This window comes from Hermetia illucens, chromosome 2, assembly GCF_905115235.1.
Source record: "Hermetia illucens chromosome 2, iHerIll2.2.curated.20191125, whole genome shotgun sequence".
Classification (NCBI taxonomy): domain Eukaryota; kingdom Metazoa; phylum Arthropoda; class Insecta; order Diptera; family Stratiomyidae; genus Hermetia; species Hermetia illucens.
Genome location: NC_051850.1, coordinates 50,062,350 through 50,075,671, shown reverse-complemented (window position 1 = coordinate 50,075,671; position 13,322 = coordinate 50,062,350). Strand labels below are relative to the sequence as shown.

Here is a 13,322-nt window from a genome sequence, read left to right as displayed (position 1 = left end):
AACGCGATTTTCGATGATTTTTTCCTGGCTCTCATTCGTGCACATTGAACGAAAAAACAGTTAGCATTTCTCTGAGGAATTTCATTAAAAATATTTCTTGTGCACCGCTCCTGATCTGTAAATTCTTGGCTTTAGTGATTTACCACCAAATGAAGTATTGCGGCCCAACTTTGAATTACGTGTGACTTGCAGACCTCTGCACATCGGGAAAGTTACCTCACCAAATAAGGAATTACTATGAACTTTTAAAAATATGGAATGGGTTGGTTCCCGGGGAATTAAATATGTTTAATTTTTACCTTTTTCATTTCTCCTGGATCGTCGTCGATATTTTCAGCATGCCAGTGGCTAAATCAGGCAGAATATTGAGTTGATTATTTGAATTACTTCAGAAAGGGTCGATTCGAGATAATTGAGTATCAGATCTGTTATTGTTACCAAAGATTTATCGACACAAAAAGTATTTTTTTGAAATTTTCTACGAAAGGAAACATTGTGCTAGGGAAAGCATACACCGGCTGGCGTCGAAAAAGCTAATTTCACGTCTTTTAAAAATTTATTGTTATCAAGTAGTATAAAACAATTCTCTTATCTTACACGCTATTTTTGTAAAAACAGGGATATTCCTTTCATTGCAAAATACATTCGAATTTGGACGGGAACCGTTACGCTACTTTTAAAACCGGAATGCACTATTCGAGGCAGAATACATTCGAAAATGGACGGAATTGTTGCGCGACTCTTTGATTTACACAACACTTACTAAAACTAGATTTACAATCTCGTAAATTTGTACAAGCTCAGAACAATCGCGATCGTCGTCAGCGGCACTAAAAGCGATCTGTACTGCAGTGAGTCGGCGCCGTTGCAGCGGTGATCCAGGAAACAGAAGCAGAAGGTTACGTCGTTGTAGTAATCCCGATGCACGTCTAGTTCTTTAATTGTGTTGTTGACATAGTGGCCGAGGCGAACATCCTTGCCGGCCGGCCGGCATCCTTCGTAATGATCCGGAGGAATGTCGGTTCGTGGTCCGCGTAAGGCACTCAAGCAGTCTCGGATAATAGTTTGTTGGGCTTGTGGTAGAGAGATTAATTAGTTGAAGGTTACGTCTTGGCAGAAAGTAGAAACTTACCGCCACGCCGCTCAATGACTTTGACGCAAATGTCGTTATCTTCAGGGCATTGCTCTCCCCAATAACCTATTCCGCGCCAGTTAAACTTTTCTGCGCAGCCCGGGGTAGCTGACGTACATCGGTAGCACCATATTGCCGAGCCTGGAGATGGATATTAGTTAGTTTTCAGCAATAGCAATTCATACGATAAAGGTAAGTGTAAATATTTCCAAAATCTGTAAATATAATGCCAAATGGAAATGTTTTATTGAAGGGATGGGAATGAGCGTTAGAAGGGGGCCATTTGGGAACGACTAGCAACAAAGCCGCTAACCGTCTCAAGTTACATTTACTTTCACCTAGGAATATACCATTTGATTAAGCTTAACTTAATTAATTTCCACTGAACAAATAAGTGGCTAAGATGAATCAAAGTAATGCATGGATCGTTTACATCATGTTCACGCAACAACAGACGTGTTTTTCTATTTTCTCAGTATATTTGGTATTCATAGGTATTTTATATACTCACAATGATTAATGGCAATGCTTAAAATGCATATAATTAAGAGGCAGGACCCAACCCCGGCCATTTCTCCTTGAATTTTAAAATAATTGCTTGGAAGCACTGAGCAACGCCCTTTACAATTTGTTGACAAAATCTGAGTTTGACATCTGAAATGACATCAACTTAATCTTCTGCTGATCTTGGAGACATCTGGTGTTTCCTAGATCCGGAAGTGTGGTGAGTATTTTATGAGGCGCGCAATTGTTAACGGTTGGCGCGTGGAAGAAGAAATAATAATTGCTGGCCGTAAGTACGTTGATCATTGATGAACCTGTTTATCACCCTTTTTAAGGTTTTCTGTTAAACAAAAGCTATTAAAATCGATTCAGTATCTGTTCGCCTGTCTGTCTATCTCTTTTTGCGGTTGGAAGGTGGAAAGGTTTGTGGCGTCCTGTCCATCGACTTGGCCACATGCACTTTTCAACTTTGCAGCCTGAATCGAATTCATTTCAATTGTCTGTATTATTTTTGTCCTTCAATAAAGTAATCGATCCGTTGGGACTTGAATTCCGTGTTTTCTTTAATTGGCTCCCCCATTCCTGCAGTACGTAGTCTTCAAGCGATTTCAATCTTAGATTGCAAATTCAATTAACCTCCTTTTGCAAAGTGGTGACCCTGTTTATTGTTTGCGTTCGTGGCATCGGTCCGCAGTGGCCGGCATTTTCTCTGCGCTCGGCGGTTTCGGAGTGCCTCGTGTCTTTCTCCACACCCTCATACACGCGCTATTGTGAGATTTTAAGGCGCACCGTACGACAGTTCCACTGCTTTGCTTTTCCGAACATTCACTTGTTGTGTTTCCCCCTTTATGGCGTCCTGTGTATCTGGGCTCCATGGTCGGTAAGACGGTGCTTGTTCGGCCTCTGCACATTTGCCTCATTGATTCCGACGCGGAGATATCCGACGGACTGTGCATTGTTGTGTCTAAAGCATACACCGGCGATGGTCGTGAAACGTGAGAATAAGGAGCAAACCCGTTTGGTAATGCAACGGGGCGCCGAGCGCCACGACGAGCATAGACGCGATTTCCTCGAGGGGGAACGAGATTCTTCTTCTTGGTCGACTAACTCCAAAGACCACCCCTGCTCGACATCAGCAGCCATCACGAGGTTAGCAGCATTAGCCGGACCTATGGTTTCGGCAAATCGAGTCGCAATTCCACGTCCATCACATCACGAGTGGCCCTTCGTGGTTTAATTTAACCGTGTCCTCCTTGGCTATGGACACCATAAGTGAGATCTCCGACGTCGTCTGTGATGTATACTTGGCGCTCAAGTCAACCATTATCTCTGTTGACAGATTCCGCGGACGCATAGCTATACAAGCTGCTCATTGGCGTAGAACTCGGCGAGCGACGCCCTTCGCAGCTACTACGCCACATGGGCTCGCTGGCACGCGCATAGCACATGGCATCATCAGGGTCAAATAGCTGGACTACTACCGCGGAAAACTCACAGAATGCTGCTCCTCATCAGAAATTAGACGTTGGGCGAACTCGCAGCCGTTGCCGATGAGATGCATCAGATCAGCCCGGATCATGTCACGCTCATGTTCCCCACCCCTCCATCAAGTCGACCGTCGCCAAGCCCATCGGGGGACCGTCTGCCGCAACCACGCGACTTGAACCTCAGAGGACGTTCTGACTAACTCCGGGATCGAACCCCAGGACAGGGTATTACGGGTACCACAGCAAACATGGTATCCTGGCTATACGTCCCAGAAAACACTGCCGTTTTCGTGTGTAAAACTTTCCTTGCTCTCAGCGAAACTAGACTCGACGGCGCTGTACGTCCCGACCACCGCAGGCGAAATATCCCAAAAACAGCTGTACGTCTCCGACTATAGCACGAAGATACGCTTTCCGGTCGACTTAGGCACCGCTATCTTCCTTGCACCCTGCAGTTCATCCTGGATCTCGGGCTACGCCGGCCTTTCCTCTGGCCGTTCACTATCGCCGACGTGCAGATGGTCATTTTAGGAGCCAATGTTACCGTGGGCTCCTTATCGACCTGCGCTATAGACACCTCCTGGACGGGTTTACCAGTCTCTCCATGGCCTCCACAATCGGCCCGTTTCCGGACGTGCACGCCATTAGCGCCGTATCCACACCATTACTTCTCGACGGGTGACAAGGCTTCGCCTAGGCAGAGTAGGCAACTGGATTTTATCAGCGCCTGTAATAAACGCCGTGCGCAGGCAACGTAGTCGCCGACGCTCTTTCACAGGTTGAGACCGTTTCTATGGCCACAGCGATATCTGCGAAGAACATCAGCAAGGCCAAGGACATTCAACTTTCTCACTTCCTGGCCAGTCCTCGTCTTAAATTGCACCGGCTCGATCTCGACGACTACGAGGCCTACTATGCGGAGCACAATGGTTATATCAAGCCGAATCTACCGTTTTCCCTTCGCCGCCAAGCTTTCGATACGGCACACTAGCCCTACCATCCGGCGGAAACGCCTCCGTTAAGAGGGTAGCGCTAAAGTTCTTTTGGCTTAGTCTCCGTAAGGACGCCCTCCGTTGGGCCAAACCATACGTTCCTTGTCCGCTTTAAAAGGATCATTGCCACAACAGCGCCGAGCTAGGCAATTTTGAATTCCGGACGGGCGCTTTGACCATATCCATCTACAGCTGGTCACGATGCCACTATGCGAGGGCTAGGTGAACTCCCTCACGATCATCGACCGTTACACTTGTTGGCCTCAAGCGGTTCCCGCACGAGACGTCAAGGCCTCCTTTGTTGCCAGAGCCTTATTTGACCATTGGATCTCCGCCTTCGGCACACTACTCAAGATTACAGTGGATCAAGGCCGTAAATTCGAGGCGGAGTTGATGATTCACCTCGGCCACCTGGTGGGCACATACTATGTACCACGACGCCATACCATCCGCAGGCAAATTGTATGGTCGAACGAATGCATAGAACACTCAAGCTGACCCTAAACTACACACTGTAGACGCTTTGGCTCCGCGCACTTCCAGCTGTTCTTCCGGGTCTCTGCACCACTTTAAGGAGAACTTGTAAACATTACCGATCCAGCTGGTATTCGACACATCGCTGCGCATACCGGGCGATTACTTCACACGACTTCGTCTCGGAACTCCGGCGACTGTTCAACGCTATCTGTCGGGTGCGCCTGGCTAGACACACATTACATCATCCATTCGTTTTCAAGGACCTGGCCACCTGCGAATACGTCTTCCGCCGTATCGATGTTGTCAAGAAGCCGCAGGAGTAGCCTGCTACAGGCAAGCACCGGGTGGTTCGAACATGCAACGACCGAACTTTCCTGTTGGATGTTAACGGTGTTGAAAAAACACAGAGCACCTCATGCCAGCTTACGCGGAACAGACAGACCACACATCATCTACCTTCGGAATCATTGCCTCCGTCGTCGTTGTCACCTGCGATGTTCGGCCACGAGCCTGTATCAGCGCCAGCACCAGCCTCATCCTCGAATCAGCCGTTTCCTGTGACGCAAGTGCAATCCACGACGCCGGACCGGGAATCTCTGACGGTCACGGTGCTTTCTACACCTTCGCACCCGCCTCGGTTTATTCCATCAGCGCAGCGGTCATCGCTTTGGCACCTCGGGCACACCCTGTCTATCAACTTGGCCACATGCACCCTTCAAAATCGCCGCCTGAATCGATTTAATTTGAATTGTTCGTATTATTATATTTTTGCTTTTGAAGAAAGTTCCGTTTGAATTCCATGTTTTCTTTAATTGAACCCCCATTCTTGCGGCGCGTAGTCTTTAAGCAATCTCAATCTTAGATTGCAAATTCAATTAACTTCAATTTGCAAAGGTTCACACGGTTCTGTGACACTAAAACCACCTCATTCTTCTTCGCTTACCCCGTGGAATTGCTACTGCGGCTCGTGCTGTTTTTACCACATCTGAAGCTCCTCCATCCTTTGTTTTCATTGGTTTTTACACCGCTTCGCAGTTGTTTCAGAGGCTAGCAAGTGCTCCGTGATATTCTCGGGTGCCAACAGTGCTTCGAGGACAATTTCTACCTCTTTTGGTTCACGGATCCCTCGTGTGGGGCATGGCACCTAAGCATTTAAACATAGGGACTAACGGTTTCGTCCAACTAAAAAACGCGAGAGTAAGCTGCTCTCCATTTGGTCCGGTCCAACATCAAGTGGATGTGGACTTAGGATCCTTCACTATCCTAAACAATAACTTTTTCCTGGAGAGCACCATTTTAAAAATTGTTATGACAAACATTTATCGGACGACAGTCACAAAAGTGTAGATTAAAAAAAATCTCTACTTGTGTTTCAGATCAACTGTATTTGCCATTTCATTTAGAAAGAACGTTTGGTGGACCTCGCTTATTCGTGGCTGGAACATTTTCTATATTTTTACGAATGATACCAAATACGCTTGTCGAAGATGAGATTCTCCAATGGAATACAACATTTCCTTCAGTCTTTATTTTTGGTAATGTTTTACTGGTTGTTTGCTCCCATTTCGTTCCTAAAAAAATATTATATAACTTATTATATTTATTTTCACTATGATAAAATATCTGCTTTTTACGTAGCAGAAATTAATATTAGTAGAACTTTTTCCCGTTTACCCTTTTGTTCACTTCCGCTCCTAATTCACAAAAGGGATCTCGCTTGGTGTCAACACAAATCAGTAATGCAAAAATAAACTTATTAGAAGAATCTTATGAGGCGCCTTTAATGTGTTAGTTCGATACCGTTAGAACCTGAAATACCATATATACCATACGTTGTGAGTGATTTTACACTCGGCAAAAGCGTGATCGGTATATGTGCAAGCAACAACAAAAAAGGTTTGTGATCGTTTTCGATATTTATTGGGAACAATTTGTAACGACTTGAAGTGATTGATGGTGGTCAAAAGACCATCCTTAATGGCCGGAGAGGACTTTGAAAGAAAAGCTATTCCAAAAATGTGAAAAAAATTGACTTGGATTGAAGTGCTTCATCGACACGTGCTTGCACGCCTCACCGGATCCTGAAAAATACTTGAACAAACCGGGGGTTCTCGTGCAATAAAAATTTAAAAAAAAAAGACAGCCCGACCGCGCACGAGGAGCCGAATATCTCCGGACCCGAGGGTTGCGATTAAAAAGGAGGATCTACGGTGGATAGCATCCTGGATTATTGTTCATCCTGCCTCAGATGCTTAGTGAGGCGCACCCTCTGAGGTTCCCACCCTTCTTTCGCATTCTTAGATCATTATTTTGGCGGATGTTCCTATTTTTATGAGGGTTTTGCGGAGAAGGGAGGAGGAGAGAAGATGGGAAGTTCCAAGGCCGCGCTTCACTGAGCATCTGAGGTAGGAGAAACAATGATCGAGGATGTGATTCATCGTTGGCCCCCCTTTTCGATCGCAGCATTCGGGTCCGGCGATTTACGCTTCCACGCGTGTGGTTGAGCCGTCTTTTTTTTTAAATTTTTATTTCCAGGTTTAGCTAGCGTGTGTTTATTTCGGTAGGTTCACGCGACTCCCTACGTTTCTTTAAGTATTTTTCAGGATCCGGTGCGGTATGGATACGTGAAATTTTGTATAATTACACGTGAGGGATCGAAGTGCTCAAAGGACATTTGTCGACGGAGCACTTCGATGGGGCTTCAATATTTGCGGGTGGACCTTCACGGCCAATTTAGCCACTTTTCTTTAGGTTTTTAGGATAGCTCTTCCCTTTAGTATACGTTTCCGGTCACTAGGAATGGTCTTTTGACCATCGCATTACCATTAAGTCATTACAATAATGAATAAGTAATGACTTAATGGTAATGCGATGGTTAAAAGACTATCCGGACGGGTCTTAAGTGCAAAGTTATAATAATAATAATCGTTGGCGCAACAATCCATTTTTGATCAGGGCGTTGAAGTGTGTTAGAGTACTTCATTAAAGACCGTTACGGTACACTACAGTATACTGTAGAAGGCAATGTGATCAGCATTGCGCTCGCCCGAGATTGTTACCCTGATTTGACTCAGGTACTCATTCACAGCTGAGTCGACTAGTATCCGACATACAGCCACGATAACAAATCTCCCCGCCACCAGTGAGATTTGAACCGCCGCCTTCTGCTACGACAGCCCAGTGCTCTAACCACTTGCGATAACCGGACAAAGTTATGCCTTTTTTAAAAAAAAACACCTAACTTTTTATTCGATTATATTATGTATTATATATTACAACAACAACCGCACCAGGTGCGGAAGTTTTACCAACAAGTCAGCAGGATGAAGCCTTATACACCTCGATGCTCATCCCGTCGAGACAAAGAGGGAAATCTGATTTCCGACAGAATGGGCATATTGAAGCGATTGGTTGAGTAATTTGATGAGCTACTGAACAACCAGAACATCGGCGAGTTGGAGGTCCCGCCAACTGAAGACTACGGACAAATACTGCCACCATCAAGTTTAGGAGAAACAGTCCGTGCAATTCATCGGCTACAAAATCATAAGTCGCCAGGAGCCGATAGAATTGCAGCCGAATTGGTTAAATATGGAGGCGACCAGTTACACTAAGTGGTTCATCAACTTGTGCTCAAGGTATGGGACAGCGAATCAATGCCTGATGATTGGCAACGAGGCATTGTCTGTCTCATACATAAAAAGGTAGATATCACACAGTGCAGCAATTATAGAGGTATCACGTTGCCGAGTACATATCTATAAGATATTCTCCGCTATCTTGCTAGGCCGGATAGCCCCATACGCCCAGAACATCATTGGCCCATACCAAAGAGGCTTCACTCCAGGCAAATCAGCAACAGATTAGATTTTCTCTCTGTGGCAAGCGATGGTACTTTTCTAGTTCACAGACCTGTTGGTTCTCCCAGGCTTCCTTTTTCCGTCTGTGAAGTCGCTTCTCCGCTCGACGGAGTTCGTGATAAGTCTCTGCGCGTGCCCGCGTTCTTTGAGAATGCAACATTACTCGGTGTGCGGTATTCTTCCGTTCCGTTGCTAGCTCATCGTCAGACCAGCCGTTCCTTTTGCGACTGAGGCGAAGTATGTTTGTGGCCGTATCCATGATAACGTTTTTCAGGTGGTTGTGAAGATCATTTGTTGATGCTTCATCTCCAGGTCCTCTGTTGACTGCGGTCATTGCGGCATCCATTTCTCTCTTATAGGTGTCGCGGAGGGCTGTGTTGTGGATGGTTTCAGTGTTAATGTTGTGGATTGCTTCAGTGATAGCATAGCCAGGGTAAAACTGTACACGGCCATGAGAGAATTCGGTATCCCGACGAAATTAATAAGACTGACTAGGCTGACCCTGACCAATGTGCAAAAGCAAAAGCAGTAGGATCACTCTCAAGACAATTCGACATCAACAACGGTCTACGACAAGGGGGTGCTCTATCATGCGTCCTCTTTAACCAGGCCCTGGAAAAAGTGGTCCGTGATGCTGCAGCAAATGCAAGAGGTACGATCCTCTTTAAGTCCACCCAACTACTGGCCTATGCTGACGATATCGACATTATGGGAAGAACGACCTGAGACGTACAAACTGCCTTCATCCAGATCGAGCAGGCGGCGCGAGATCTTGGGCTGCACATCAACGAAGGCAAGACAAAATATATGGTGGCAATGTCAGACCGAAGACGAACCAACCAACAGCATCAAACCGCAAAGATAGGAAGAATAAAGATAGGAGAATACAACTTTGAGACCGTTGACAATTTTCCCTATCTAGGGTCGAAAATCACAACCGATAACAACTACGATGAAGAAATCCGCGCAGCCAACAGAGCCTATTTCAGCTTACAAAAACTGTTCCACTCGAAACGAACCATAGGGTCAAAGCTCTTACTATACAAGACAATGATCTTGCCAGTCCTCACATATTCCTCGGAAACTTGGGTTCTTAGCAAGAAAAATTGCGAACTCTTGGCCGGGTTCGAGAGAAGAATCCTCCGAAGAATTTTCGGCCCCCTAAATGAGGATGAACGATTCCATAGCCTACACAATGACGAAATCTATGAGCGATACCATGACCGTCCGGTTGTGGATAAAATCCGGCTCAATAGGTTACGGTGGGCGGGTCACTTAATCCATATGGATGAGAATGCTCCAACCCGGAAAGTCTATAAGGGCAATATCTATGGTAGAAAAAGAAGACGAGACAGATCCTGCCTAAGATGGAGCGATGACGTAGGCCAGGCTGTCAGGCAGCTTTTAAGGATATCGAATTGGTGGACCTCCGCGTGAAACCGGGGTATCTGGAGTTCCTTATTAAGACAGGCCTAGATCGGATACCGGTTTTTGCGCCGTTGATGATGATGATATATTACAGTGATGAGAGTGATTGTGGATATTAAATTTCAACCATTTATAGAAACAGATTGAATGATCAGCGCTCTGTTTTCTTGAATATTCTTATGCAAATTTTCCATTGGTAGCAAAAATATAATCTAGCAGAGCAACGATCGAGGATCACGTAACAGTGGCCACCACCCTAAGATTAACCCTTAATCTAAGAGTCGAGGGTTCGGGCCCCACGTTGGGCGCCATTGGTAATAACTTAACGGTAATGCGATGGTCAAAAGACCATCCTGAGTGGCCGTTAAGTCATTACAAATGGCGCCAAACGTGAGGCCCGAACCGACGACCCTTAATCTCAGGATGGTCCTTTGACCATTACCATTACAAATTTTAGATTCTTAGATGGAAGTAGCCGCTCTGCAAAGACAGCCGGAGCTGTAATGAATTATTCCGTTGGGAGACCGTCAAATTGAGCGTATTGATAGCCGACATGATTTTTCTTTTGTTTGGAAGAGCAGTCTGTACCCGCATGTAACGATGACTAACTATCATAGTTAATCTAAAAGAGGTGGAACTAAATCTACTGCTGCTCGTGATGTGGTTGGTCTGATTAGATGTACGTTGCTGGTCAGTTAAGACCCAACTAACCTAATGGCTAATGTGCCGTCAACTACGAGGCGGTGAAAGCTGCAGAAAGCACCATTATCGTTACGGTCTCCTATTAGAGGAAGCCTCTCCTAGACTACGAAAGACGGCAGGATGTTACGCACTGTAGTGATTCTTCCCTTCTCCTTCCTCAAATGGGCCGTGGGTACCGTCTATGGAGGAGTTCTGCATTCATTGTTTGGGGTAAAACTTTAGTCTTTCGAATGGTTAAAAATTCATATAAACCCAAGTGAGGTCCATTTCACATAGGTCGGAAATGCTCCTAACTATTTGTTACGCTTTTCGACTTCCGTACTTGATTTCTATCCTTACTTTTCTGATCGTCAATTGTATTACTTTTTAAATTCTTCCCAACTCGACAATTTATTAAAAATGGCGCCCAATGTGGGCACTCAGCCTTCAAATTTTGGGTCAACGTTTCGAGGTTCTACTATTTAAGGTTACCAATCTCTTTCCTCATGATCTTAATTATCACATTGGATGCAGTTTGTGGCACATATATTATAATTTTCTTTCCTGAGTTTTGAATGAAAAATTTAAATTTTAGATGGGCTTTCAGCAACTCATTCTACACAATCCAAGCTTTGTTCAGACGGACCAGAAAGAGTTCAGCACCATTTAACTCAGTTTAGACTACAATTGTTCTCCGCTTTAACTAAGCAATTATCATGTAAATGAATTGCTAAATTGCTCCGTAAACAAATGTCCAAAACCATAAGCTGAATAAGAATGGCCGGAAGGATTCCAATAACGCGAGCAACCAGTTACTATTGTACGAATGCCAGTTTTGACCATCATATCCTCATTGGCCGAACGTAGCTGACCTCCGCAAAGGTGATTCGGTTACTTTTTTCCGGATTATAGGAAAAAAATTTTCTTAGGCAATAAAAAACGTTATAAAATGAATTAATCGCTTTCATAATAATCTATTTTCAGTGATTACATTTGGAATGCAAATGATAAGTTGCGTCTCGGTAAAGCCGTTTCCGATGTGTGTTTTCCCATCAGCGTGTTTCGATTCCACCGTCTGCAATTTTTCATACTTTGGCCGAAACATGAAATTAATTAGGGTGAAACAAAAGGAACCATATACGACATGTGTCCGTAATCTGCTCAGCTATTCACCTATCGGCGTACACCTGACCATACTTAAATATGCACACGTTTTTCCGCACATAATTTGCATGATATTGATACCGAGTCACATGTACCAGTTTAGTAAGAAAGGCCGGCGGCGGTGTCGTCAATTCGAACATTAGAATATTTCAGGAGGTCTCTTTTTTATGGCCCTACTAAATTTTTCAACAAGACAAGACAGATATTCCTCCCATTTATGGATAGTTAAAATTATTCTGTGAAGATCTTATCAAAAGATGTCGCACCAAATCTGATACTCTTTCGAAGGTGCGAGTTGGTCCCGGGACACACGTTCTTGCGGTGAAAAGAAAGAAACATTGCGGAGAGAGGGCGAAGAATGAATGGAATTCCATTCAATTAGGCAAAGCCACCAAGTGCTTTAAATTGGAAAAAAATGCCTAGATCCGCCTCGTCGCAGCCGGGCCACCAATAACCTACACCTATTTTCGCTCCAAAATGCCACTTGCAGACGCGACTATTTGAAATAGGAATCCGTGTGTTTTTGGCAATCTTTTATGAGTTTGTATTCATTAGAGCTCAATATCTTTGGAAATGCTTTTTTTATCGCGTTGGAACAGATATAAATCTTCGATATGATTAATTAGAACGTCTTCGAGGTCTTGAATTTGTTGCCTTTCTTCTGGCCAGCTTGAATGGAAGCCGGATAATGTCGTTTTTAACCATATTGTGCAACTTGTTTAGAAAGGACAGTGGAAAAATTTTGTTTTTTTTGCTGGCGTTTTTTGGTATTTTTTTTCGGAGATCTGCTTTTTGGCAATGGCATTAGGCCCGCTTCGTTTTGAAATGCGCAAAATTGAATCAGTTTTAAAGCCTGACACTAGTTTGGTTGTTATGTTATTTTATCCACTTCGTAGTGGTTGGAACAGGAAATCTGGTGAAATTTAGAAAGACTCATCATCATCATCAACGGCGCAACAACCGGTATGCGGTCTAGGCCTGCTTTAATAAGGAACTCCAGACATCCCGGTTTTGCGTCGTGGTCCACCAATTCGATATCCCTAACAGCTGTCTGGCGTCTCAGGAAGGGTCTGCCTCGTCTCCTTTTTCTACCATAGATATTGCCCTTATAGACTTTCCAGACTGGATCATCTTCATCCATACGGATTAAGTGACCCGCCCACCGTAACTTTTTGAGTCGGATTTTATCCACAGCTTGACGGTCATGTTATCGCTCATAGATTTCGTCGTTATGTAGGCTACGGAATCGTCCACCCTCATGTAGAGGGTCAAACATTCTTCGGAGGATTCTTCTCTCGAACACGGCCAACAGTTCGCAATTCTTCTTGCTAAGAACCCAAGTCTCCAAGGAATACATGAGGACTGGCAAGATCTTTGTTTTGTACAGTACGAGCTTTGACCCTATGGTGAGACGTTTTGAGCGGAACAGTTTTTGTAAGCTGAAATAGGCTCTGTTGGCTCACAACAACCGCGCACGGATTTCATCATCGTAGCTGTTATCGGTTGTGATTTTCGATCCTAGATAGGAGAAATTATCAACGGTCTCAAAGCTGTAGTCCCCTATCTTTATTCTTCCCGTTTGACCAGTGCGGTTTGA

General features: G+C 44.7%; 1 protein-coding gene across 1 annotated transcript; it reads right to left on the bottom strand.

Moving 5' to 3' along the window:
- Positions 1-537: 537 nt before the first annotated feature.
- On the bottom strand, positions 538-1,803 carry LOC119648130. The gene is made up of 3 exons (XM_038049667.1): positions 1,644-1,803; positions 1,133-1,273; positions 538-1,073 (listed from the first exon to the last, which is right to left on the bottom strand). The coding sequence occupies exons 1-3, from the start codon at positions 1,702-1,704 to the stop codon at positions 775-777; spliced, it is 501 nt and encodes a 166-aa protein (XP_037905595.1). The 5' UTR covers positions 1,705-1,803; the 3' UTR covers positions 538-774.
- Positions 1,804-13,322: the final 11,519 nt, after the last annotated feature.

Coding starts and splice junctions, on each gene's coding strand:
- LOC119648130 (XM_038049667.1), bottom strand. CDS start 1,704: ATGGCCGGGGTTGGGTCCTGCCTCTTAATTATATGCATTTTAAGCATT. Junction 1,274..1,643: donor AAGCATTGCCATTAATCATT/GTGAGTATATAA, acceptor ATCCATCTCCAG/GCTCGGCAATATGGTGCTAC. Junction 1,074..1,132: donor AGTCATTGAGCGGCGTGGCG/GTAAGTTTCTAC, acceptor CTCTACCACAAG/CCCAACAAACTATTATCCGA.